Source organism: Panulirus ornatus, chromosome 11 (genome assembly GCF_036320965.1).
Source record: "Panulirus ornatus isolate Po-2019 chromosome 11, ASM3632096v1, whole genome shotgun sequence".
Lineage (NCBI taxonomy): Eukaryota > Metazoa > Arthropoda > Malacostraca > Decapoda > Palinuridae > Panulirus > Panulirus ornatus.
Genome location: NC_092234.1, coordinates 5,160,620 through 5,186,731, shown reverse-complemented (window position 1 = coordinate 5,186,731; position 26,112 = coordinate 5,160,620). Strand labels below are relative to the sequence as shown.

At 37.3% G+C, this 26,112-nt stretch overlaps 1 protein-coding gene across 2 annotated transcripts; it reads right to left on the bottom strand.

The window, feature by feature from the left end:
* Positions 1–563: 563 nt before the first annotated feature.
* Positions 564–24,538, bottom strand: LOC139751237 (uncharacterized). 2 transcript variants are annotated; one of them, XM_071666468.1, is made up of 10 exons: positions 24,369–24,538; positions 17,378–17,445; positions 15,576–15,705; positions 12,250–12,413; positions 11,413–11,570; positions 9,081–9,220; positions 5,779–5,970; positions 3,617–3,718; positions 3,033–3,245; positions 564–1,466 (listed from the first exon to the last, which is right to left on the bottom strand). In XM_071666468.1, the coding sequence occupies exons 1-10, from the start codon at positions 24,405–24,407 to the stop codon at positions 1,359–1,361; spliced, it is 1,314 nt and encodes a 437-aa protein (XP_071522569.1). In that variant the 5' UTR covers positions 24,408–24,538; the 3' UTR covers positions 564–1,358. The 2 variants fall into 2 exon arrangements, with proteins under 2 accessions (XP_071522569.1, XP_071522570.1); XM_071666469.1 differs by lacking the exon at positions 24,369–24,538 and adding an exon at positions 24,170–24,283 and having other exon boundaries at positions 1,213–1,466.
* Positions 24,539–26,112: the final 1,574 nt, after the last annotated feature.

Below are 26,112 nucleotides of genomic sequence, written 5' to 3'. Positions count from 1 at the left end.
TTCCATGCAGAAAGTTGACATCACTTCCACTGTAATCACCTATTTTTAGTGTATTTGTACTCCCCTTACTGCACAAATGACATATCTGAAGGTCAAAAATGAAAGTGAAAGCATCAAAAGCAATGTTCAACAGGTATGAACAGTGCCAGTGAATGAGTGTAATGGAATGCAGGTGAGATGGTCACCCGGTGCAACCTTACTTCTACATCAAGGTATTGGCTTGAGGTGGCAGCTGCAAGGCTGTTGAGTCCTGTGAATATGCATCTGCTGGCCTCATGTTTTATGATGATCAACAAGGGTGAACCTCATGGACATACCCAATTTTTAGGGAGTAAAATGGCATTTTAATGCTCTCTCGGATGCTCACAGGGCTCTCTCCATAAGTTAAAAGAGTGGTCTCTAACTCCCAAAATAATTCATGAAATCATATTTCACTGGAGATATGTTTTCCAGCATAAATTACCAACCTGAAAACTTCTTATTCTTAATATAAATATATTCAACAATAATTGGAATTAACAATAAATATCATTCATATTTTAATGGATTAATAATAATATCTATAAGTTCTTATGCATAATGTTCTTGATATTACAAAACCATGAAACTTCCATACAAAAAATATTTCTTCATCTGTAACTGCAACTCGTAAAGAAAACCTGTCTTATGGAAACCTTACTAGGACTCCAAATTGCACATTCTCATCACAATCAATAAAAATTACACAGCCTGGCCAAATAGTGCCACTAAAGAAGCACATATACTTATTGTTTTATGATTGGCAGGAAAACAGAGAGTAAATGATGGGCGACACCATACAAAAATTGGTCGTACAAGGCTGACTCCTGCCAACGTTATGGGAGCAATTGCGAGTCTCAACTAACATTAGACGAAACCCACCCTTCCAGTGGGACCCAATGTTTAGTGAGAAATAAAGGCTTTGGCAAATCATAAATGGTAAATGATTATTACCTACCATTCTGCTAACCAGTAATGAAAATTACTACCATACATGTGTTCTGACTTAGTGATTTCAGGATCACGACAGCAGATTGGCAGCTGTTTCTCAGTATGTCATCTAAGCCATACAATGAGTTTCAATATTACATTTTAAGGTCACTGAAACCAATAAATGAATGCCTATGCAATAAGGAACTCCCTTCCACTGTAAGGCTAATAAGATGACAGATAGGCAAGGAGACAAGTTGAGGTTGGAAGAAATTAATGGTCACCCGAATCTAAGAATGTTTCTTCTTATAAAAAGATAATAATTGCAACTCAACCTCAGATGAATCTGGGGTAACCTTCGCCTTCCCCAACCCCAGAGAAAATATCTGGAGGATTCTAGCCAAGTAACCTCAGAGAATGACACAGCATCGGCAATATCGTTGTCTTGATCTTCCTTCTGCAGGCTGTGGCGTTTGAGGAGCAAAGTACGCATGCACTTTGATATTTGGCAGGTAGCTCTGAAAGAGATGCATGCAAAAAAATGAAAAAAAAGAATCAGCATTATATAAAGTTCCATGTAATCAAAGAAAGTACCTTCTACCATGGGAATGCCCAATCTCCAAAATAACATCTACAATACCTTAAAAACTGTCTTCCATATACTAGTCAATCACAGCCATTAAAAGAATATGAAGCAACCATTTGTTCATTACCATTCATCAAAGTTAATGAACTTATGCCTTAAAAACCTGATATGTCCTATATAAAAGACTGAACACAAGGGCCTGAACACAGAAGGGCCTATTATCACTTACATAACATAGAGAAATTGGAGGATGGAAGTGTACTATCCTGTAGGAGTTTTATTAGGGTGCTGTGAGGAGTCTCTCTGCACAAAATAACTAATATCAAAAGATTTTTCTTTAGAATCGTAACACTTCAGGTAAAGATACTGCTCCTTATAAATGCATAGGTACCATCTTTCTCTACAACAGCTCAATAAATATTTTTATCATGCTTTTATGAGGTAGTATCAAGAACAGATGAAGAGCTCCCTCAGAAATGAATAACTTAAAAATTTCCAGGGTAAATTTAATGGTAAGGGCACTTTTCCCCTCTCTATCCTAGCTCCCCTATGCACAAACCAATTGCCCATTTGAAGGATAATGAATTGAAGGTTCTTTCATATGCTTTCAAGGGCTATGGATGTGACCCACATAACAGAAGAGTTGTACAGGAATGGTTGATATTTTGTAAAAAGTGAGCTTTTGTGGCAAAGGTTCAGCTGCCCTGATTGAACAGATATAATCAGCAGGTGCTCATGAAAAGCTACCAAGTGTAGAAACTAGTAAGCTCCTTGCAAAAGCTACTGGTGAAGTTTGGTGTCAACAATCTTCCCACTATCAAAAGGTGAACACCATGACAACCTTCTCAGAATCTTTACTTACCTCTTACTATGCAACATGCTATGCAAATCCTCTCTTAACAAAACTCTCCACTCATTATTCATGCATCCACTTGTAATACACCCCAGCTTACACACTGGCTGAAAGAATTTATGCTAAAACTCAGTTCAAGCTATTTACCTGACCCTCTCAAGATGCATCAAGATTCATCTATTCTGCTTTCCTTTCCTCTTTACTTCCACATATCTTGAGTAAACTTTTATATCTTTCTTCCCACATTAAGTGCATACCCTTACGTCATTATGCTACTTTAATAATTGAGGGATGAATTTTAAAAATGTCACAAATGTCAAATCAACGCAAGAATTTCTCCACTTTTATATACAGATCTCTTCACTTTACTTCACTAAGGCAGGAGAATATGAGTGACATCATTGGATAAGTGGAAGTTAATAAACATTAGCTAAGAATCTAAATGAAGGTGGGAACCCTTATAGCAACTGACAATATTAGGAGTGATCCATGCATCAGCAAGTAATGATTATAGCAGTTTAAAAGTTATGATCTGCTGAGTATCTTATTTCATCCCTTATTTCAATCTACTTTTAACTGGTTGATATTTACATAAACTGACTCACATGATAAAATTTCAGTACAATTTCTCCCAAATCTTCTTACCTTGAGTCTCTTAATGCCTGCCCGAGTTATAAGCTGGCAGTCATACAATTCAATTCGTTGAAGGTTATGACAAGAAAGCAGGTGGTCTAAAGATGCATCGGTGATGAGAGGACAATTATCCAGCTCCAAAACAGACAAATGTTCTGTAGAGCAGGAAGATACCCCTAGATGTCGGATACCTTCATCTGTGATCAATTCACAGTGAGATAAGCTCTGAAAAATGAACAGAAAAAGCTTAAGCAACCTATGTTTGCTGAAAACTGGAGTGTGTTACTAGTGGGACATTTCTTATTCTCTGCATCACACAAAAAAAATAAGTACCAAGGTGGGGAAAAAATGATGAAAAGGGGATGTTAATCAATTACAAAGATAGTGAAAAGAGGTTACTGGTTCAAAATATGAATCTAAACAACAAATTCTATCAAAAAATTCACCCAATAACTACCTAACCAATCTATACATCCTTCAAGTGTTACCATTATCTGGGTAAATGATGTAATATCAGTCTCATATATGCTAAATTGTAAGGAAAGATCATCTTCTCATACAATAAGCAGTAAAAACAAATATGCTTGAAAACTTACAAGCTTTTCTAATCTTGGGCATCCTGATGCTAAGTGGTTTAACGTATTATCTGTGATCAATACACAGTCCTCCAGATCGATCTTCTCTAGCATATGACATGTCTGTGGAGAAGGAGTACTTCCACATGAATACATACAACTTATATTGATTAATTACTTATATCAATTAATGTTGAAATGGCTTGGACATATGGAGAGAATGAGTGAGGAAAGATTGACAAAGACAATATATATGTCAGAGGTGGAGGGAACAAGAAGCGGGAGACCAGATTGGAGATGGAAGGATGGAGTGAAAAAGATTTTGAGTGATTGGGGCCTGAACATACAGGAAGGTGAGAGGCATGCAAGGAATAGATTGAATTGGAACGATGTGGTATACCGGGGTCGATGTGCTATCAATGGACTGAAATGAGCATGGACAGGTCCATGGAGCCTGGATGTGGACAGGGAGCTGTGGTTTCAGTGCAAAACATGACAGCTAGAGACTGAGTGTGAACAAATGCAGCCTTTCTCTCTGTTTTCCTGGCACTACCTCGCTGAAGCAGGGGGTAGTGATGCTGTTCCCTGTGGGACGGGGAAGCACATGGAATAGATGAAGGCAGGCATGAATATGTACATGTGTATATATGCATATGTCTGTGTATGTATATGTACATATATGTGTATATGAGGGGATGGGCCATTCTTCATCTGTCTTCTGACTCTACCTTGCTGACATGGGAAACAGTAATTAAGTATGAAATACATATAAATAAATATCAATTAATATGTTTAAAAATGTAGCTTACCAAATAATATTTCTAGAGCTACTTATATTAACCTATATTGATCATGGTGATATTCAGAAATTCCATGAAATGGGAGGTACCATTCATCAACAGGATATAAAGAGTAAAGAAAGATATACAAGGTAAGTAAAGAAAAGGTGAAAACACTGAAAACTGAAAAACTGTACTAAGGAAATGAAGGCCAATGAGATGATGCTTTCTATGAGAATAAAACATGTTCCCTTTACACACCCTACGTTTCCACTTAGGAACCCCTTCGATAGTAAAGTAAGCCCAGAACCTGTATATGCCTCTCAAGTTTAGTAACAGACCTAGAAAAGCATGAAAAGCTTATAGAAAAGGCCCAGATGAAAGCAACATCAGCAAAAAGATCAAAATTAAGACACCTAAGTTACAAGCTTGAGGTATGAAGTCTGCCAGCCAAGGAAAAGACTGAAGGATGACCTGATCATAACATCTGAGTTTTCAAAACAGACTGATGATGTGGAAAGTAGGCAGTTTTTTGAAAGATATAAGGTTACTGGAACCAGAGGAAATAACACAAAATCAAGTAAGAAACTTGTTTAAAAGACATGCAAGAAGTACTTATATAGTAAAAGAGCGGTGGTGTAAGGGAATAAAATGTATGAAGATATGGTTAATGCTGACAGCATACAGAAATTTAAAATGTTGTATGACAGCAGAGAATGGTTAAGAGATAGGGCCCTAAGTGTGTAAAACTCCCTCCTCATACAGTACAAAAAGGTAATTGCAAATCCCTGTGAGAGTAAATCTCCCTTCCAATACAATATAAATAGGTAAACACAAGTAGGTAATTACACAAACACACATTCAAGTGTATGGAAAAGGATGTGTTTGGTAAATCATTCACTCCATGTATCAGATCAAAACAGGATTAGGCCTTGGAAATCTTGTCATCATACCTAAATAAGTACAAAGTAACTAAGATGGTACCTAAATCAAGAAGACAGAGCTGTAATGAGAGGCTGTGGGTAAAAAGGTGTCCACCATGGAAGAAAGGAGAAAGAGGGGGAACCTGACATCAGCCTTTAAGTTTCTAAATCAGCTAGATGATACTGACAGAGAAAAGTTCTTCAAGAGATGCAGAATCAGAGTAACTAGAGGCCATGACAAATAGTTGGAAAACACTGGGTAAAAAAGACGTTGAAAAGTATTAGTTTAGTGTTAGGGTGGTGGATGGTAGGAATAAGCTAATGAGAAAGTAAATGAAAGCAGTCAACAAAGGTTTAAGAGGCTACTTGATGGCAAAGAAAGCTCAAAAGATGGGGCTGCATGAGTGTAGAACTCTCTTCCTGTATTGCACAAATAGGTAATCTCACACACACACACACACACATCTCACGTTAAACCTACCCGGGCCAAAGCTTGGAATCCATTGTCAGTAAACAGTGAGCAAGCTGCCACTTCCAGGGTCTCAAGGTGTGTGCAATGCTGGGAGAAGACTACTAAGCTTGTGTCCGTTAAATGCACACAATTACTTAAACACAAGTACCGGATCATTACACAATTTTCAGCCAATGCCACTACACCTCTATCACTGATTGCCTGTAAAGAGATAATCATATTACCATAATAATGTCTAACAAATGTATCTAAATCCCACAAAGTTACAACTAAACTCTCGATACAACATGAAAGTGCTGTAAATGATGAAATTATAGGGATTCCAACTTTCAAATAATCATAATAAAACTAATCAATCATAAGAATTTTCACTAAACACTTTAAATAAACGATTTCATAATGATTCACTCTACTCTTCATTATTCAATCAAGGTTTGCTTGGATGCATAATAAAAGCCTTCACCAAAGCTAATAATAAAATATAACACATATATACACGCAGACCTAAACTAAGGTACTTTAAGCATCATTATTACTTAAAAGAACTAATATTACTGAATGATGCTATGATAACTTTGTCTATGCTGCAATTATTTACATACTTTCATTTATAATTTCACAAACTATATCAAGTGGTACAAAAGTAAATGTTATAGAAGATACCACTATGTTATGGCAGCATTTGATATGACATGATTACATTGCTCTTTATCCAAAACACATCCTAATTGGATAAAGTTACCAAACAGACTTTCAAAAATTAGAATGTTTCCACCAGTCACTGTATTACTTGGCCTAATTTCCAACTAATGACTTGTATACACCCTACGCCTAAGGCCAGAAACAACTTTCTACCCACTCTTATCTTTTGTCTAAGAGAGAACACACTCTCTAATAGAAATCTAAGAGGTTCATTACACATGACCTTTCCAAAGAATCATGTTGCTTCTCTCTTGGGTTATTTCTCCTACGTAGAAAGTATCTAATTGCTTTCTGATCATCTTTTCTAGCACCTTACAGATCACTTTCCTCGGGTCTGTAGTTCAGTGTCTCTTACCAGTCTCTTTCCTTATCGTAAATATGAAGTTTACCATTTTTCCATGCCTTTGACACTGCCTTTCTCCATCAACATCTTAAACAATATTTCAAGAGTTTCTGTCAAATGTAACCGCAAAAATTTTCAGCACACATGATGGAATTTTATCAGGATCATGAGCCTGGTAGTCTGTTAATGTCTTTTCTATATAACTCAATATTTTCTAAAATATCTTCCCTAACCCATCTCACTAGAGTTGGAACTATAGTGTCTTTCACCTTGAAAATACTTTTCAACCAGTTCTTCAGTTCCTCACATATCCTTGTGTCATCCATACAATTCTCCCCTGAGTCATTTAGCCTGGTTAGCTGCTCTTTAACTGACAATTCACTCTACACTAATCATGGAAATCTTTTCTCCTAATCTGTACAAGTTTTTGTTCCTCATTTCTTATAATGCTAAACTCATTTCTTGCTTTTTGTACCTTCCAAATGTTGGCTAGCTGGATTTCAGCCTATATCTTGCTTTTTGGCATTCTTTCATAAAATCATTCAAGCCTATTTTCTAACTTTCCCTCTGTATATGAGGCTAGAGGTATCCATGTTCCTACTCCTTCACTGTAAATTTCACAGAACCTTTCAACTCAATGCCCTGGTTCCTGACTACTGAAAACAATTTCTAAATCCATTTTACAAAAAAAAATTGAGATTTGTGTAGTTTCCATGATTATATACCTCATCCTTAGGTTTTGTCTCACCTATGCTCCTTTAACTTACTCAAGTACCAAATAGTCAAACTTAAGCATTACATGATCACTTTTTCTAAATGGTGCATCATTCTCAATAACTATGCTAGTATGTGTGAAGACAAGGTACATCAGTCCCTCTCATCCTGATATGCTGGTATATGAAATTTTCCTCTATAAACTCTTAAACATTCATGTTTCCTTGACTCCCTGTCACCATGAAAGTCTAAATTTACTCAGTCTTTCTTTTTATAAATGTAACCCCCATCATCAGTGCTTTACCATCTCTGAAAGGAGCATGCTTTACTTCTTGCAGTACCAATCTGATTGCTCCTTCATTGTTATTGATGTATATTCGTTCTGTATCATAGATATTCTTTTGAGGATTATATAGGATCAACACCACAAAGAATTTCTCTCTTACAATTACTCTTTCCATTATTATGCACCATCTGAAAGACCCACCTTCCACTATTTCCTTGTCTACCGTCTTCTCTACTATCAGGTACATACCCCTCTGAGCAGAACAGGTAAGCTCTCAACTCTTTAGCAGGTTTTGTTTCCACAAATTCAACATCAGGTGTGTCTGCCTTAATGTGATCCCTAAATTAATGCTCTTTACCATATACTAGTAATCCATCAGCATTTGTATACATCACTTTCAAGCTGACATTTCCATCACAAAACATTCCAGACCTGTCTATAGTACTGGAAAGGATGTTCTATCCCCTCTGCTCATTTGGTGCAACCTCTTTTTTTGCAATTAGACTGTATTCTTTGGTTTTCTCCCTTACTTCCCTTGGTCCAATACATCTAATGATTACCCCCACTGAATTTCACCTCGTCCTTTCAGTTTCTTTGCCTGCCTAAATACTTCCTGGCTAGATGAATCAAAAGCAAATGTTATAATACAGGGGCATCCTTATTTCTTAATAAAAATCAATTCTTTACTTCTTTACCAACAAAACTGCATCTGGCATTTCCGCAACCCCTAGTATTCTTAATGAGCATTTCCTCATTCCTCTCTCTCTGGTGTATGATGTTTCTCCAATCCAAAAATAATAAAAAAAAATTTTGTCAACCACTTAGTTTACTAATTTCTCAAACTCTGGCAACACTCACTTTAAGTGCATGTCAAATAATTCTGATTCATTGACTTCCTGAGTTTCTGGCTTTCTCTATAATCTCCCTTTTTGCTAACAAGCACTGATCCTGTATGTTCTGCAATTTTCTAAATTCTTTATCAACTAAACCATAAATTTTCCTGATTCCAATGTCTCTAACAGTGCCTATCATTCTAAGTACTGCTTAATTCAATGTCCCTAGGTTCCTGTCACACTGTAACAGTCATCAAAATTAGAGCATGTTGAGCAACCCAAGAAAATGTTCCTTCTTTCTTTCCTAGCCCATTTTCAAAAGTTTCAATTGACTGAGTTATGGACAGTTCCCCTTATTCAACATTCTCAACAGCATATGTGTGTGTGTGTGAACATGTATGATGTTAACTTCAAAATGAGAAAAATAACTCACTGAGCATCCATGTAAGTTGATGTGTTCAAGATCTTTACAGTATTGTGCAAGGGATATAAGGGCAGGATCTGTAAGCGCCTTCAATCCCTTGCCAACAAAACCTTTTAACTTTGGACAACCATGAGCCAAGGCATCCACACCTGAAGAAGAAATCAGAGGAATTATAAAATTGGCCATCACTAGTCTAAACACCTGCTTACCTGAAGGACCTGACTAAGTAGGAAAATAAACATGTACACAGACAATATTGGCTACTGTTGTTGGTTAGTGGAAATAAACAAAACTACATTACATGAATTCAGTTAAACATTACAAAACCATGACACCTCCCAGTGCTTACATGATATATATGTTAAAGATGATTTTTTTTTTTTGTGAGACTTATTTTTGCATTTTTACAGGACTGAAGGTAATATGCTGTAATGTTTCGTCTAGTCTAGGTTGCTAGGACCTTACTCACACAATCCACAGTCTTAAAGGGTATGCACATGACCATCTAGGAGACAGACCTTAAACCAAATGAAACAATCATTCGGTCATCAACTTTGCCTTCACAACCTTAAGACGAAGTTGAGCATGCAGCCCCAGTAACAGCCAACTATATGCAGAAAACTAAACATATCAAAGCAAGGGACAGCACCAAGAGGATATGCAATTGGAGCATGTATTCTTTCATTAGAGTGCAAAAATTAAAGTACCCTCCAAGCAGTAACCATCCAAATCTTACCATAAAAGCCTATCCATCTATATCTCTGACACCTGTTCCATTGGAACTCCCTCAAAGGGGTGGCCATAGCCAGAGTCATCACAACAAGGGAAATCCAATGCTGCTTCTTAGCCTTTAGTGCCTCACCCTTAGCAGGTCAGTGGCAGAGGGCAACTCTAGTGCAGCATTTCCTGAGGCTCCTACCTAATGTTCCAACTGACTACTTCTATCTAAAGCTCCTACCAACTACCGTAAAAGCAATGTCTACAATGTACTTATTAATACTATTTCTCTCTGGGGTTGGTCTATCCCACACACTCTAAGGTCTGTCTTAAAAGCTGTGAAAAATTTTCTTAGATCCTCGGGTTTACAAAGCTCTAATCCCTGCCTTTTCATCCCTCCCTAACCATTTTTCAACTTTTTCCAGGTTTCCCCAATACCAATGAGTAACACCCATTCAGAGATGACATCGCCATCCCACTAGCTGACTCACTACCACATCAAATGCCTCACAATTCTCTGTATCCTCAGATGTGTCTGGTCATCTACAAGCCTTTATTTGTGGTTGGCTTCTTCCACACTACCAAGGATAAGTATTCTTCTACAATTTGCTTATGGTGCAATGTATTCATGGATAGTCAACCATTTCAAAATGTTCTGTAGTGTTATGAAGTTTTTAAAAGTGTTAGATGTTCCTGTTTTCTATGATGGTGACCAATCCTCTCTTTCTACTTTCACCTGAAACCTGTATGGATTGTTTACCTTCTTCCTACTGGAGGAACTTGGTGCAGAGGCTCCTTACAGGGGAAATACACAGACATTGAGTCTAGAATGATGATGTCCCAGACTGAGGCTAATGATCAAAGCATATGTTGTGCTACTCGGGGTTAAGAACCAACGTAAAACAAAAAAGTAAAGTTTGGGAATAAGAATGAATTGTGGGTACCTCAACATGCCATCCATGAAATAGGCACAGGAATAAAAAAATTTCAGTTCAATAATATCTCTAACAGTCTATCAGTTTTTCATGCCCAACTGCTTTTCCAACCATTAGAAAAGAGTATCACGAACAAATATACAATGACCTCATTAGCACTTAAACATTCTCAAGATATCATGTATTATCCACTGAAACCAAAACTTACCATGTACAGCCGAGGCCCATTGACCATTCCATCATTTCCTTACCTGTTTCATATGACCAAGTTCAGCCCACTGACATTATGTCAATCCCTCATCCATGTAAATTTATCAACCAAATTCAATTTAACTAATGTATGCCACTTGCCACTCCTGAAAGTTCAGCCCTGGTCTCTCAAAGTCTCATTCACTCCAAATCTTTCCTTCCACTTGCTTCCTTCATTTCTGAAACACAGATCCTCTTAATCAGTCTATTTTCACTCATCCTCTCCATATGTCAAGACTTCAGCATACCCTGTCATCTCCAAGTTTCCATTTAGAACGGTTATTTGGTGGATAGAAAAACTGACAAACATAAAAAAAAGATAAAAAAAAAAAACTGGTACTGTTAAGCAAAACATCACAAAGGCTTAACAAAGACAAATAACTACCTGAAAAACTCACCTTAACATAAAATACAAGCCATCAAGACAAACTGTTACTGACCATTTTGTGTAATGTTCTCACACCAAGATACATTGATCCACTCCAGATGTGGGCAACCATCACTAAGTGCTTTAAGGGAGATGTCACCAATCTGAGCACATGAATCTAAGTCTAATCGCACTAGCCGAGGACAGTTTCTGCTAAGCGCTGTACAGGTTCTGAAAATAAGCAAGAGATGGGTAACTTTGTCAGTTTCATATTTTGAAGTAATGATGAAATACTCAAAAAAATCCAGCTTGGTACTGATGGGTCATTCAATTTGCAACAAAATTTAAATCACACAATGCTGTCATATTGGCTGAACAGTGGAGTTACATGTGGATCAGAGCGAAATATCAAAATCTCATAAAACTTTCAAGTATGAATGATGACAATACAGAATTATCAGGGCAATAAAACTGTTGGCTACCTACCTTCAGGAATATTAATCATGAACTGATGCATATATTTCAATCTGCTGTTCTGCTTCTTAAACACTGTTGTCTGTATGTTTCATAAATTAACACTCCAAGCAAATCTAATATGTAAATGATGGGAACATGAAAATAATACTTAGGTTATTTTCTTACTTCCCACATGTATGCATTACAAGCATGCTTGTTCTCTGGAAAATTTGTCTCATTATCCTGGAAATATTAAAAACTTTCATCCTATTAAACAATAATCTCTCTGCCTCAAGTATAAGACATAATGAAAACCCATCTCCATATATCTTACTTAACACATATCTCTGCACAGCTTTCCCTGATGCAAAATTTTTTCCAAAAACTTATTTCCACTCTTAGTTCTTACAAGTAATGTTTGTACATCACAGAAATTAGAAAAAACAAATCATACTTGTCTGTGATGTTCTTGCAAAAATTAAGATTGAGTTCTTCTATATTGTTGCACATTTCAGCAAAAGTAACAAGGGCTGCATCGTTGACACTTTGGCAGCCTCGCAGAGACAACTGTTTCAGGAACCCACCACATCTCCTCCCAATATTCTCCACCACACGTCCCTTTGAGAGGAAAAAATGGATAAAAATTTATTTTCTTCTTTAGCCACGATTCTTAGCACAACATTATTAAAAATATGATAGTAGTTCTAATGAAATAAGGGATTTCTGTCTGCACTGTGAAAAATTAGAAATTAAGAAACAGTGAGCCCTATCTTCCACATTGGGTTTTACTTGACAGCAACTACCAACAAGTTTATTGGTATCTCTGGAAAACTGCAGTGTTCATAAATGTTATCTCCTATGTCATCACTTTTCCAAACATACACTTATCAATAAGATTTTGAGATATGAGGAAGAGTGAAATTTAGATATCTTCAGTAACTGTGTCAGATACCCAGATAAGAACAGAATGACTTCCAGGTTGTAAATAGGAGTAATAAGAACATAGGTGATGAAGCAATGGTGGATTTAGGGTGGCACCTCGGTTATTGTACCCTGGGGCTTGTAAGTAGGTGTCTTTGTTAAACCTCACAGATTCTATGAACAACTGTTAAGCAACATACGCCTGCCTGTGAGTAAGGAGAGTAATTTTTCTGGAAAAACAATGTATATAGTCATTCTAACAACAACAACAATAATAACAATAATAATGATAAAAATACACTTATAATGAAAAACATATTTCTACACCATATAGCCTCTCCCCCTCAGCAAATTATCATCAGGAACAAACGAACAATGACCTCATTTTGCATATGGCTATTCTTTAGCTATCATGTGCAATATACTGAAACCTGTCTGCCATCCACAGCCAAGTCCCTCAGAGGATTCCATGGATTACCTTTACCACTTCACATGCCCTAGTGAAGCCCAGTAAAAGTAGGCCACCCCACGAACATCTATCAAATTCATTCTATCCCACAGACACCTTTTACCCTCCTGAATGTTTAAGCCCCAATATCCCTAAACCTCCTTCACTCCATTCTTCTCTCTTCTTAGCCTTCCCTTCCTCCTTTCTTCCTACATTTCAGACATGTAGTCCCTGTTAGTCAGTCTTTCTTCACTCATCCTTCCATATGTCTGAACCATTTCAGCACATCCTGATGAGTTTTCCCAATCAAACCAAGCTTACTATCACACCTCTCTCTTACACAGTCCTTCCTAACACAGTCATCCCTTTGCACACAACATTTCATCCTCATTTCCTTGTTCACCATCTTTCTTTCTATTGCCTTCAAGGCCCTATATTCACATCTATACAACACTACTATATCTTCAAGCATATCTATCTTTGTTCTAATAATGACGTTTTGCATGTTCCTTAATGCACCCAGGACCTCCTAGATATGACTCAATCACTTCAACCACAATGGTTACACCCACCACCATATCCACTCTCAAGTACCTAAAGCACTACACTTTCTCATGTTACCAACCACTCATCCCCTTCCCTTCCTACTTCCACACATGCGTTACTCTCTTGGTTCACACCCCCTCTGCATTTTGCAACTTTCCATTTACCCCATGTATTTGTACCATTTTCCACAAGGCCTCTCTGTCAATTCTATCATCATCTGCTTTCCCCAAATCCATAAATGCCTCATACAGTTCAATCTTTCCCTAAGTATTTCTCACGCACAGTTCCTCCCGTCAGATATTCTGTGCATGCTACCATTCTTTTAATCACCACTCTCCCATACATCTTACCAGGTATACTCAACAAAATTATACCTCTGTAATTCAAGCACTTGTTCTGTCCCCTTCTCCTTTCATGTCAAAAATCATATATATTAAATATCTTAAACATAAGAATAGGCATAAGGATATCATTGTGGTTACCTTTCATGTCAAAAATCATAACTAATAAATATCTCATACACAGGTCAAGAATAGGAATAAGGATATCATTGTTGCTACATTAATAACAGGATACAAAAGTGAATGGAAATATGAGACAAGTTGTATGGCTGACAGAAAAAAAATTAAAATGTGTTTTAGGGAAGAAAAGGGTGCATTGTGTTTGAGAATGTAACATGTTTAGGTTTCAAATGACATACGATCAAAAATATTACCAGATTAACAGAATGCACTAATGAGATTGTTAAACTTTGAAAAATAATGTAAAAATAATATTTTTCAACTGATGAGCTCCTTTTCTCCACAGATTACTCTGGTTCAGATTACACTAACTAATTTACTTATGAAAATCTTTATACTAAAAAGATTACTAAACTGACAAAAACATTTGAAAATTTTTTTGTGCTGAAAATATCTGACTACACTTTAACAACTTTTCTCTTGATAATGATGATGATTATCATTATTATCATTATCATTACGACTATCTACTGTAACTACTCTTCCTATCTAAATGAGGCAGCATCAAAAACTAATGAACAATGGCCTCACTTGCAAACACTAAATATCTAGCTGTCACATATAATGCATCAAAACTAAAGCCCACCATCAAAAGCTAAGTTCCACAAACTACTACATGGTTTATATTCAACACTTCATTTGATCTAATTCTGCCCACTGAAAGTAAATTACATTCATATACCACACTAGTCTGATTCATTTTCTCAAATGCATGCCTCTCACCCTCCTTTCTATCACCACCCTGTTGCATGCCTAAGCTCCTATTATTATCAAGATATATCCTTCAGTCATTACATTCACTTTCAATAACTTTCCTGTTTTATTACAGTATAATTTTTACATCTGCTCATTCCTCTGGTGCACTACCTTCTTATAACAAATATCATGTACATGAGGGCACTAGCGTACCTTCTGATAACTATTCTTTGCATCTCCCAGGGGACCCCCCCATATTCTGCATTCTGCGCTATCATCTTAATTACCTTAATTGCAATGTCCAAAAAAATGCCCTCACATCCATACCCTACTTCCTTCTTAAGCCAATACCAATATTTCTATTACACACATACACCTTAAAATCTAGTGAGTCTTCATAATTCTTCCTCACTTTCTACTTCACTCTGTTTTTATATTCCATTATTAAATGAAAACTTTTTTCATCTGGTCATTCAATTTCCTTAATGAGCTTCTTCATTCTGCCCAAAATGCCTTCTATTTTAATTCAATTGTGTATCTACCTTTCTTTTCATCATTTTACTCTCCCTGTTATATTTCTTTTGCAGATGTATATCTATTCTTGCATTCACTCTTCACCTCTTTGCTGACTCTACTCTAGTCTCTTACCTCAATATCGGTTTGAAAATTGAAAAGATCAATTCGCTGCCAATTTGAGCCATCCAGGGCTAGCACATGCCAGTACTGAGATACCTGAGCACATCGACACAGTGAAACAACATCTAGGTATGAGAACACCCTGCAATGAGAAAACAAATCACAGAAAATAAGATATATCATTAAATAAAACTGCCACTGAAAGACTACATGTCCTCCAACTCCAAGTATTTATAATAAGAATATCATAATTAGTACTACCATGATTTTCAATTTTCCAAAAGAAGGAACAGAGAAGGGAGCCAAATGGAGATATTCCCTCTGAGGCTTAGTCCTCTGCTCTTAACATCATCTTGCTCATGCGAGAAATGGTGAATATGTATAAAATTTTTTTTTATCTAATTCATTATACTTGATTGCTGTTTCCTGCATCAGCAAGGTAGTGCCAAGAAACAGACAAAGAATGATCCATCCCCTCATATACAATTATATATACATAAATGCACAAAAACATACATGTACATACATAATCATAACCATGTACACATACATACATATACATACACATATAAGACATATACATACATACATATGATCGAGTAAGTAATGAAAGGGTAAGAGAGATGTGTGGAAATAAAAAGAGTGTGGTTGAGAGGGCAGAAGAGGGTGGTGAAATGGTTTGGACATATGGAGAGAACAAGCGAGGAAAGATTGACAAAGATGATATATGTGTCATAGATGGTGAGAACAAGAAGTGGGAGGCCAAATTGGAGGTGGAAGGATGGAGTGAAAAAGATTCTGGGCGATCAGGGCCTGAACATAAAGGAAGGTGAGAGGCATGCAAGGAATAGCGTGGATTGGAATGATGTAGTATACTGGGGTCGACATGCTGTCAATGGATTGAACCACGGAACATGAAATGTCTGAGGTAAACCATGGAAAGGTCTGTGGGGCCTGGATGTGTACTGGGAGCTGAGGTTTCTATGCATTACATATGAAAGCTAGAGACTGAGTGGGAATGAATGTGGCCTTTTTATCTATTTTCCTGGTGCTACCTCGCTGAAGCTGGGGGCAGTGATGCCATTTCCTGTGGGGTGGGGTAGCAACAGGAATGGATTAAGGCAAACTAGTATGAATATGTACATGTATACATATATATATGTATATGTAGCTACACATTGATATGTATATGTGTGTATATATGAATATATGGGCATTTATGTATATATATGTGTATATAAGTGGATGGGCTATTTCTTCGTCTGTTTCCTGACGCAAGAAACAGCAATTATGTATAATAATAATAATTTATATTTCTTTTATTTTGCTTTGTCGCTGTCTCCCGCGTTTGCGAGGTAGCGCAAGGAAACAGAAGAAAGAAATGGCCCAACCCACCCCCAGACACATGTATATACATACACGTCCACACACGCAAATATACAAACCCATACATCTCAATGTACACATATATATACACACATGCACACAATTCACACTGTCTGCCTTTATCCATTCCCATTGCCACCTCCTCGCCACACATGGAATAACATCCCCCTCCCCCCTCATGTGTGCGAGGTAGTGCTAGGAAAAGACAACAAAGGCCACATTTGTTCACACTCAGTCTCTCATTGACAGACAGTATATCTCATTGACAGAGATGATCAATCCCTCAAATGTTTTGAGAAAGAATACTCATTATAATACATTGGGTGAAGTCAATCTCATTGCAATCCCTTTAACCTAACCAGAGAATGATTGACAAACAAAGAAATACTGCCGTTAATCCCTTTAAAACTGTTATAAATAATACTTACTGTAACAATAGCTCACGTGGTACCTTCTTGTTTATCAACGCTTCATCATCCGAAAACACTTTGGTCAACTGAAAGTAAAAATAAAGGAGCTGAACAACTTAACTTTGGTCATCCAGGTATCAATCATAAAAATAAAATGCTTATCATCTTTTCCTGTGTCATATTTGTCTTATATGTCTACAGAGTAAGCTGTAGTTAATTCCATAATGTTATGTTAATATAGGTGCTCAATTATGAAAATATATATAAATATATTTTGTTGTTCGCTGATGATATAGCGCTGGTGGCTGGTTCGGGTGAGAAGCTGCAGAAGCTGGTGACTGAGTTTGGTAATGTGTGTGAAAGAAGAAAGCTAAGAGTAAATGTGACTAAGAGCAAGGCTATCAGGCACAGTAAGGTTGAGGGACAAGTCAAATGGGAGGTATGTTTGAATGGAGAAAAACCGGAGGAAGTGAAGTGTTTTAGATATCTGGCAGTGGATTTTGCAATGGATGGAACCATGGAAGTGGAAGTGAGTCACAGGGTGGGGGAGGGGGCGAAAGTTCTGGGAGCATTGTAAAATGTGTGGAAGGTGAGAACACTATCTTGGAAAGCAAAAATGGGTATGTTTGAAGGAATAGTGGTTCCAACAATGTTATATGGCTGTGAGGCGTGGGTTATAGATAGGGTTGTTCGGAGGAGGGTGGATGTGTTGGCATGAGATGTTCGAGGACATTATGCGGTGTGAGGTGGTTTGATCAAGTAAGTAATGAAAGAGTAAAAGAGATGTGTGGTAAAAAAAAGTGTGGTCGAGAGAGCAGGAGAGGGCGTATTGAAATGGTTTAATCACATGGAGAGAATGAGTGAGGAAAGATTGACAAAGAGGATATACATGTCAGAGGTGGAGGGAATAAGGAGAAGTGGGAGACCAAATTGGAGGTGGAAAGATGGAGTGAAAAAGATTTTGAGTGATCAGGGCCTGAATATGCAGGAGGGTGAAAGGTGTGCAAGGAATAGAGTGAATTGGAACAATGTGGTATACCAGGGTCGACATGCTGTCAATGGACTGAACCAGGGCATGTGAAGTGTCTGGGGTAAACCATAGGAAATTTTGTTGGGCCTGGATGTGGAAAGGGAGCTGTGGTTTCGGTGCATTATACATGACAGCTAGAGACTGAGCGTGAAAAATGTGGCCTTAGTTGTCTTTTTCTAGCACTACCTCGTGCGCATGCGGGGGAGGGAGTTGCCATTTCATGTGTGGCGGGGTGGAGACAGTAATGAATAAAGAGAGCAAGTATGAATTATGTACATGTGTATATATGTATATGTCTGTGTGTATATATATGTATACGTTGAGATGTATAGGTATGTATATGTGCGTGTGTGGAAATGTATATACATGTGTATGTGAGTGGGTTGGGCCATTCTTTCGTCTGTTTCCTTGCGCTACCTCGCTGACGTGGGAGACAGTGTCAAAGTATGATAAAAATATAAAATATAAAATATATATATATATATATATATATATATTTTATTTATTTATCTTGCTTTGTCGCTGTCTCCTACGTTAGCGAGGTAGCACAAGGAAACATATATATATATATATGTATATATATATATATATATATATATATATATATATATATATATATATATATATATATATATATATATATATCCCTGGGGACAGGGGAGAAAGAATACTTCCCAGGTATTCCCTGCGTGTCATAGAAGGCGACTAAAAGGGAAGGGAGCGGGGGGCTGGAAATCCTCCCCTCTCTTTTTTAGTTTTCCTAATGAAGGAACAGAGGAGGGGGCCAAGTGAGGATATTCCCTGAAAGGCTCAGTCCTCTGGTCTTAACGCTACCTTGCTAACGCGGGAAATGGCGAATAGTATAAAATATATATATATATATATATATATATATATATATATCTTTCTTTCAAACTATTCACCATTTCCCGCATTAGCGAGGTAGCGTTAAGAACAGAGGACTGGGCCTTTGAGGGAATACCCTCACCTGGCCCAATTCTCTGTTCCTTCTTTTGGAAAAAAAAAAAAAAAACGAGAGGGGAGGATTTCCAGCCCCCCGCTCCCTCCCCTTTTAGTCGCCTTCTACGACACGCAGGGAATACGTGGGAAGTATTCTTAATCCCCTATCCCCAGGGACAATATATATATATATATATATAATTTTTTTTAATTTTCCAAAAGAAGGAACAGAGAAGGGGGCCAGGTGAGGATATTCCCTCAGTGACCCAGTTCTCTGTTCTTAACGCTACCTCGCTAACGCGGGAAATGGCGAATAGTTTGAAAAAAAAAAAAAAAAAAAAATATATACATATATGTGAATAAGAGCAAGGTTATTAGGTACAGTAGGGTCGAGGGTCAAGTCAATTGGGAGGTAAGTTTGAATGGAGCAAAACTGGAGGAAGTAAAGTGTTTTAGATATCTGAGAGTGGATCTGGCAGCGGATGGAACCATGGAAGCGGAAGTGGATCATAGGGTGGGGGAGGGGGCGAAAATCCTGGGAGCCTTGAAGAATGTGTGGAAGTCGAGAACATTATCTCGGAAAGCAAAAATGGGTATGTTTGAAGGAATAGTGGTTCCAACAATGTTGTATGGTTGCGAGGCGTGGGCTATGGATAGAGTTGTGCGCAGGAGGATGGATGTGCTGGAAATGAGATGCTTGAGGACAATGTGTGGTGTGAGGTGGTTTGAGTGAGTAAGTAACGTAAGGGTAAGAGAGATGTGTGGAAATAAAAAGAGCATGGTTGAGAGAGTAGAAGAGGGTGTTTTGAAATGGTTTGGGCACATGGAGAGAATGAGTGAGGAAAGATTGACCAAGAGGATATATGTGTCGGAGGTGGAGGGAACGAGGAGAAGTGGGAAACCAAATTGGAGGTGGAAAGATGGAGTGAAAAAGATTTTGTGTGATCGGGGCCTGAACATGCAGGAGGCTGAAAGGAGGGCAAGGAATAGAGTGAATTGGATTGATGTGGTATACCGGGGTTGACGTGCTGTCAGTGGATTGAATCAGGGCATGTGAAGCGTCTGGGGTAAACCATGGAAAGCTGTGTAGGTATGTATATTTGCGTGTGTGGATGTATGTATATACATGTGTATGGGGGTGGGTTGGGCCATTTCTTTCGTCTGTTTCCTTGCGCTTCCTCGCAAACGCGGGAGACAGCAACAAAGCAAAAAAATATATATATATATATATATATATATATATATATATATATATATATATATATATATATATATATATATCATGCTTTGTCGCTGTCTCCCGCGTTAGCGAGATAGCGCAAGGAAACAGACGAAAGAAAGGCCTAACCCACCCACATACACATGTATATACATAAACTCCCAAACACGCACATAGATATACCTATACATTTCAATGTATACATACATATACATACACAGACATATACATATATACACATGTACATATTCATACTTGCTGCCTTCATCTATTCCCATCGCCTCCCCGCCACACATGAAATAGCACACACACACACACACCCTGAGGTAGTGCCAGGAAAAGACAAAAAAAAGTCCACATTTGCTCTCTCTCTCTCTCTCTCTCTCTCTCTCTCTCTCTCTCTCTCTCTCTCTCTCTCTCTTATGAACTCCAGAAGAACCACCAAAATTTACAGACAGCAACTATTATGGGATTGTCTAAATTGTTACCCAACTTCCCTGCCAACAGAGGCACTGCTCACAATACCTACCTCCATCTACCAAACCTGTGCCAAAAGTAAGCAATCTCATAAGAACCTTTAAAGCATTTTCAATTAACACTTTCTCCTGTTTTAAAAAATAATATTCACAGCCTTCTGATTTCCAAGTGATTCATGCAACAAATTTATATAAAAATTCAAATGTTTTCCATGTTGCTAAGTTGGAACCTTGCCAAGTCTCACACAATGACAAACTGTACAGACTGTTGTCAAGTGACATGACCAACTTCAAATTATTTTCATTCTCACTGCTGTTTGTCCAAAATCTATGTATAGCCTATACAGAAAAAAATTCAAAATATATGCTGTAATAAATATCAAACTTATACTCTCTTCAATTTCTTCTTGCATAACCTTCCATTATCTCAAGCAAACCTCAGCATGAAATTCATTTTATATGCAGATGACCTCACAATTACAACATGCATTACACAACTGAAATAAGGGTTCACCAAGAACATAATGTCTGTATCTCCACAGAAGTCTTCAATCACTCTTTTAATCCCAATGAACAAAGCACTAACTATTCTAAGCATAGCATACAACACAAATGACATTCACTCCCCACACCAATAACATAACAGAAAAGCAACACATGTTAAATGCCCCTAGTACATCAAATGACACAAGATTTTGACAAGACAAAGATTCCCTTAACATCCTCCACAAACTATTCATCCACTCAACTTCAGACTACACCTCATGTATAGAGTAAATTGGAATGATGTGATATACCAGGGTAAAAGTGCTGTCAATGGACTGAACCAGGGTATGTGAAATGTTTGGGGCTTGGATGTGGATAGGGAGTTGTGGTTTCAATGCATTACACATACGAGCTAGAGACTGAGTGGGAACGAACGTGGCCTTTTTTGTCTGCTTTCCTGGCACTGCCTTGCTGAAGCAGGGGTTAGCTATGCTGTTTCCTGTGGGGAGGGGTAGCGCCAGGGATGGATGAAGGCAAGCAAGTACGAATATGTACATGTGTATATATGTATATGTCTGTATGTGTATGTATATGTATGTATATATGTTGATATGTATATGTGTGGATATGTGCATGTATGGGCGTTTATGCATATATATGTGTATATGAGTGGATGAGCTATTCTTCATCTGTTTCCTGGTGCTACCTCACTGATGCGGGCAATGGCGATCAAGTATAATGAATGAATAAATAAATGGGTGTGTGTGTGTGTGTGTGTTACTGAACTGGGCTTGCAGTGACTCCACAGTGATCAAGAAGGGCAGTGATGTGTTCATCTTAGTATGCGGTAAATGATTATACAAAATCAACTGCCTACAGTGCTAAAGGCTCCGTCTTCCTAGGAACTTTACATATTCCCATACTTTTGTCCACTCCTCACTTATATCTGACACCAACACAGCAACATAAAATACTGTAAAGCTTTGTATCATCCTTAACACAAGACATCAAACCAATAAGACAATCACATCTGATGTACTCTCACACTTCAGATTGACTTCTGTTCTATTCTGCATTTGTTATGAATGTTCTGCAACTCAATTATCCTGTCATATTCTGAAGCCACTGAAAACTTGCATATATTCATCAGCCATCTCTAAGAGTGGACCACAGAAAATATCAAGATAATCAATATGGAAAAAAATAAATCTCCTTTGTGGATGGAACAAAGAAGTGAAATCATGCACCAAACACATAACAAAAACAGGGGTGGATGAAACTGAAATACTGTGTATTTGTAAGCATGATAATGTCAAATAACCTCTCCTAGAACTCATACCTAATGTACCAAAACAGGTATTGAAAACTTTTAAAACAAGAAAACCAAGAAAATTAATGACACTTTTTAAAGTGCTTTTCTTTCAACTGGAATATTATTACGTAGAAACCAAATACTGACAAAGAAACTGCTGAGCTCAAAAGATATATCTTAAACATGTTTTAATGCACATCTATACCCCCTTTGCTACTCTCAACAAACATACAAACTCCAAACACTAACTGCTTTGAGTCAAAACCTTAAATCTAGAGCTGTAACATTTCTGATTTTCTTTTGTGAGAACAGTTAAAGGTAGGAAACTTTTAAGGACTATGAATGGAGCAGTTAAAATGAAATCAAGTGTTCATTAGTTATACAAAATCATAATTAAGACTTCGTTTTGAAAAAAGTATGAAAATACCATGCCCTCACTATGCATTAAGTAATATCAATTTAATGGACTTAAATAAAACTTCAGTACTTTGCCACAGAATATAAATTATGTACTGCATACTATTTTCTTGAATGAACATGAAAAGGCACCAAAGTTCAAACAATACACTCACATTGTGTGTATATATATATATATATATATATATATATGTAGGAATATACTTGATCACGCACAAAATTGTGATCCTTACCAAATAGGAATATATATATATATATATATATATATATATATATATATATATATATATATATATATATATATATATATATTCCCTATAATTTCAAAGCCATAAACAGAATACCTTGTTACTGTTCCCATCATTCACTTCAATTCAAGTTCATGAAAAAGGTGTTATTTTGCTTATTTCTAACTTACAAGCAATCAGTCCAGCCACCACCAGTTATGTTTCACTAAAATGTATATGAAACATACATTCCCAGCATATATAAACAAATGTCTTAATAAATAAATATCTGAGAAATGGAAATAACCACTCTAATGTACACTACACCCAGAATACTAATTCTATAGCATGCGATACCACATACTTTGTTCATGAGATGCCATGCACTCAGATACTCCTACAAATCTTCTAAGTTAAAATACTGACACTGTTTCCCACTTGAAATCCTTCCAGAATTCATTAGGAGCTTTACTAAGTCACATGTATCAGGGGATAAGATATTCCTTAACCTACATGACCTACAAGGCCAGTAAGGGCACAGTAAACAAAGGCATACCCTACATGCCTTTATCAGTAAGGACTGTTTCACACAACACCAAATATCGCACTACAATCATTATATCAATCAATAACATCCACACCACGAAGAATAGCCCAAAACTAAATGTATATATAAGCCATACGTTCATTCCTACGAGAATGGAGTAGAAAAGCGTTGTGTAATATGAAGCTCAGAGGGAGTTCTTTGTGTTACTGGGCGATCAGCTGTTCTCATCGTCAACAGCCATGGATGGCAGACGATTCCTAGTAACAAAATATCTTTGCGCTCACATCTCTCCCATATTGCAACCTATGGAATAAAAAGATCTATCTGTGGCTTACCTCTAATCTATTCATACTGTTGTGGTTCATCATTTTCATTTTGTAGGAGAGCTTTTCCCAAAATTGGGAAAATATTGGTGATATGTTCGCCAGGATGAGAGATATCGGAGTTGCGACTTTAACAACACTCCAAGGCGATCTGTAAGCCAGGCTCCGATTGGCTCCTACACAACATGCACTCTTTTGTTTACTCTCGATTGTTTGTATTATTCACAAACGCAAATTTATCGGCACTCGCGTCGGCGTCTCTCGCAATATTTATAGGCAAGTTATCTTGAAACCGTGAACAGCTGTGCCTTGCCGTTAAAATTCCAGTGTGTGGAGCGAGAATATGTGGACCAATGGGGAGCGTGGACACGGAGGGTGTCTAGGCCGCGAACAAAAACAAACCGAAGCCTCTCAGCTGAAACGTCATAAGTCGATGGTACCAGCTGATTGTAAACACTGCCACGCGGGGCCCATCCCAACCATATCTCTCACAAAAACTCCCACTCTCTTCCACAACTCTGTTACTTACACATCTCAAACGTAGTCATGTGTTCCGTGTCTGTCATACCATTATTATTATTATTACGACTATCTTACATGCATATATCAATTAAACCTTATAAGCTACACTTTTTCATTTTTTTTTGTTTGCCTGTATAATATACTAGTAATATCCTTTTATTCTTCGATTCACATGAACCAATATGTATGTTATACATGTAGATCATTCGTGCCATATCCATACATTTTTTTTTATATCTACTGTCACTAAAGGTTGAAAACTAGCATTAGTCATCAAATAGATTTTGGTTGTAATATTCCAGTGTGCTGGTATATGAAGGTACACGCTTTATATAATCAGTCTGCAGGGGCACACTCAAACACGATCGACCATTACTTCAATTATCCCCAAATCTAATCAACTCGGGAGTTAAGAAGCTAATCTTGTAAGCGGCTGTGGAACAATAGTCAGCTGTTAATAATCTTTCACTTATCAACTAAAATTTCTGAAACTTACAGATAATTTTCGTTTGCCTTGTTCCCTTATGACCATATCCAGGTGCTGTGTATCACACTTTCTTGACCAGTGATTTCCGACATATACAACAATCATCATAGGATTTTTCAGGATTTTTCAGTCAGTTAAACTTGCCTCACCGTGCAATTCTTGCGGTGTCGGTGCCTGTAATGAACATGAATTACGTTTTCGTTATTCATATTCTCGTCCGTCTCTACACTTCCGTGTTAACTTAATTACACTTGAGTACAATAATCCTCGATTATACTCGCTTACCACGATTATAAGTGAGGCATACCTCATCGGAGCGTACCTTATTTCAACGCCACATGAGTCCACATCTCCGTTGTCTTTCTCATGATTAAGTTGCAAATGTTCTTGCTCTCTGTTGCCATGCCTCAAGTAGGTGAAAGAACTAAAAAAAAAACTTATCACCAACCAAACCCAGCATGCCAGCCAATCTTAGCTCACATAACCACAAGCAGTTAATACTCTGTACATTTAATGTATTGAGAACGATTAATTTGTTGCAGTGCATTCCCTAATGTCATCCTGGCAGTAATGCAATGTATATTTTTTTCCACTCAAAAAAGCATTTTTCGAATTACAAATTAAATACATATTATTGGAACTATACCAAAACTTGTCTGGGACTCATTTCCTCTCATTTTCGTAAAGTGACAACTTCACAGACATATCTCACTTCCTTAAGTGAAACCGCACGGTAACAGTTCCAGG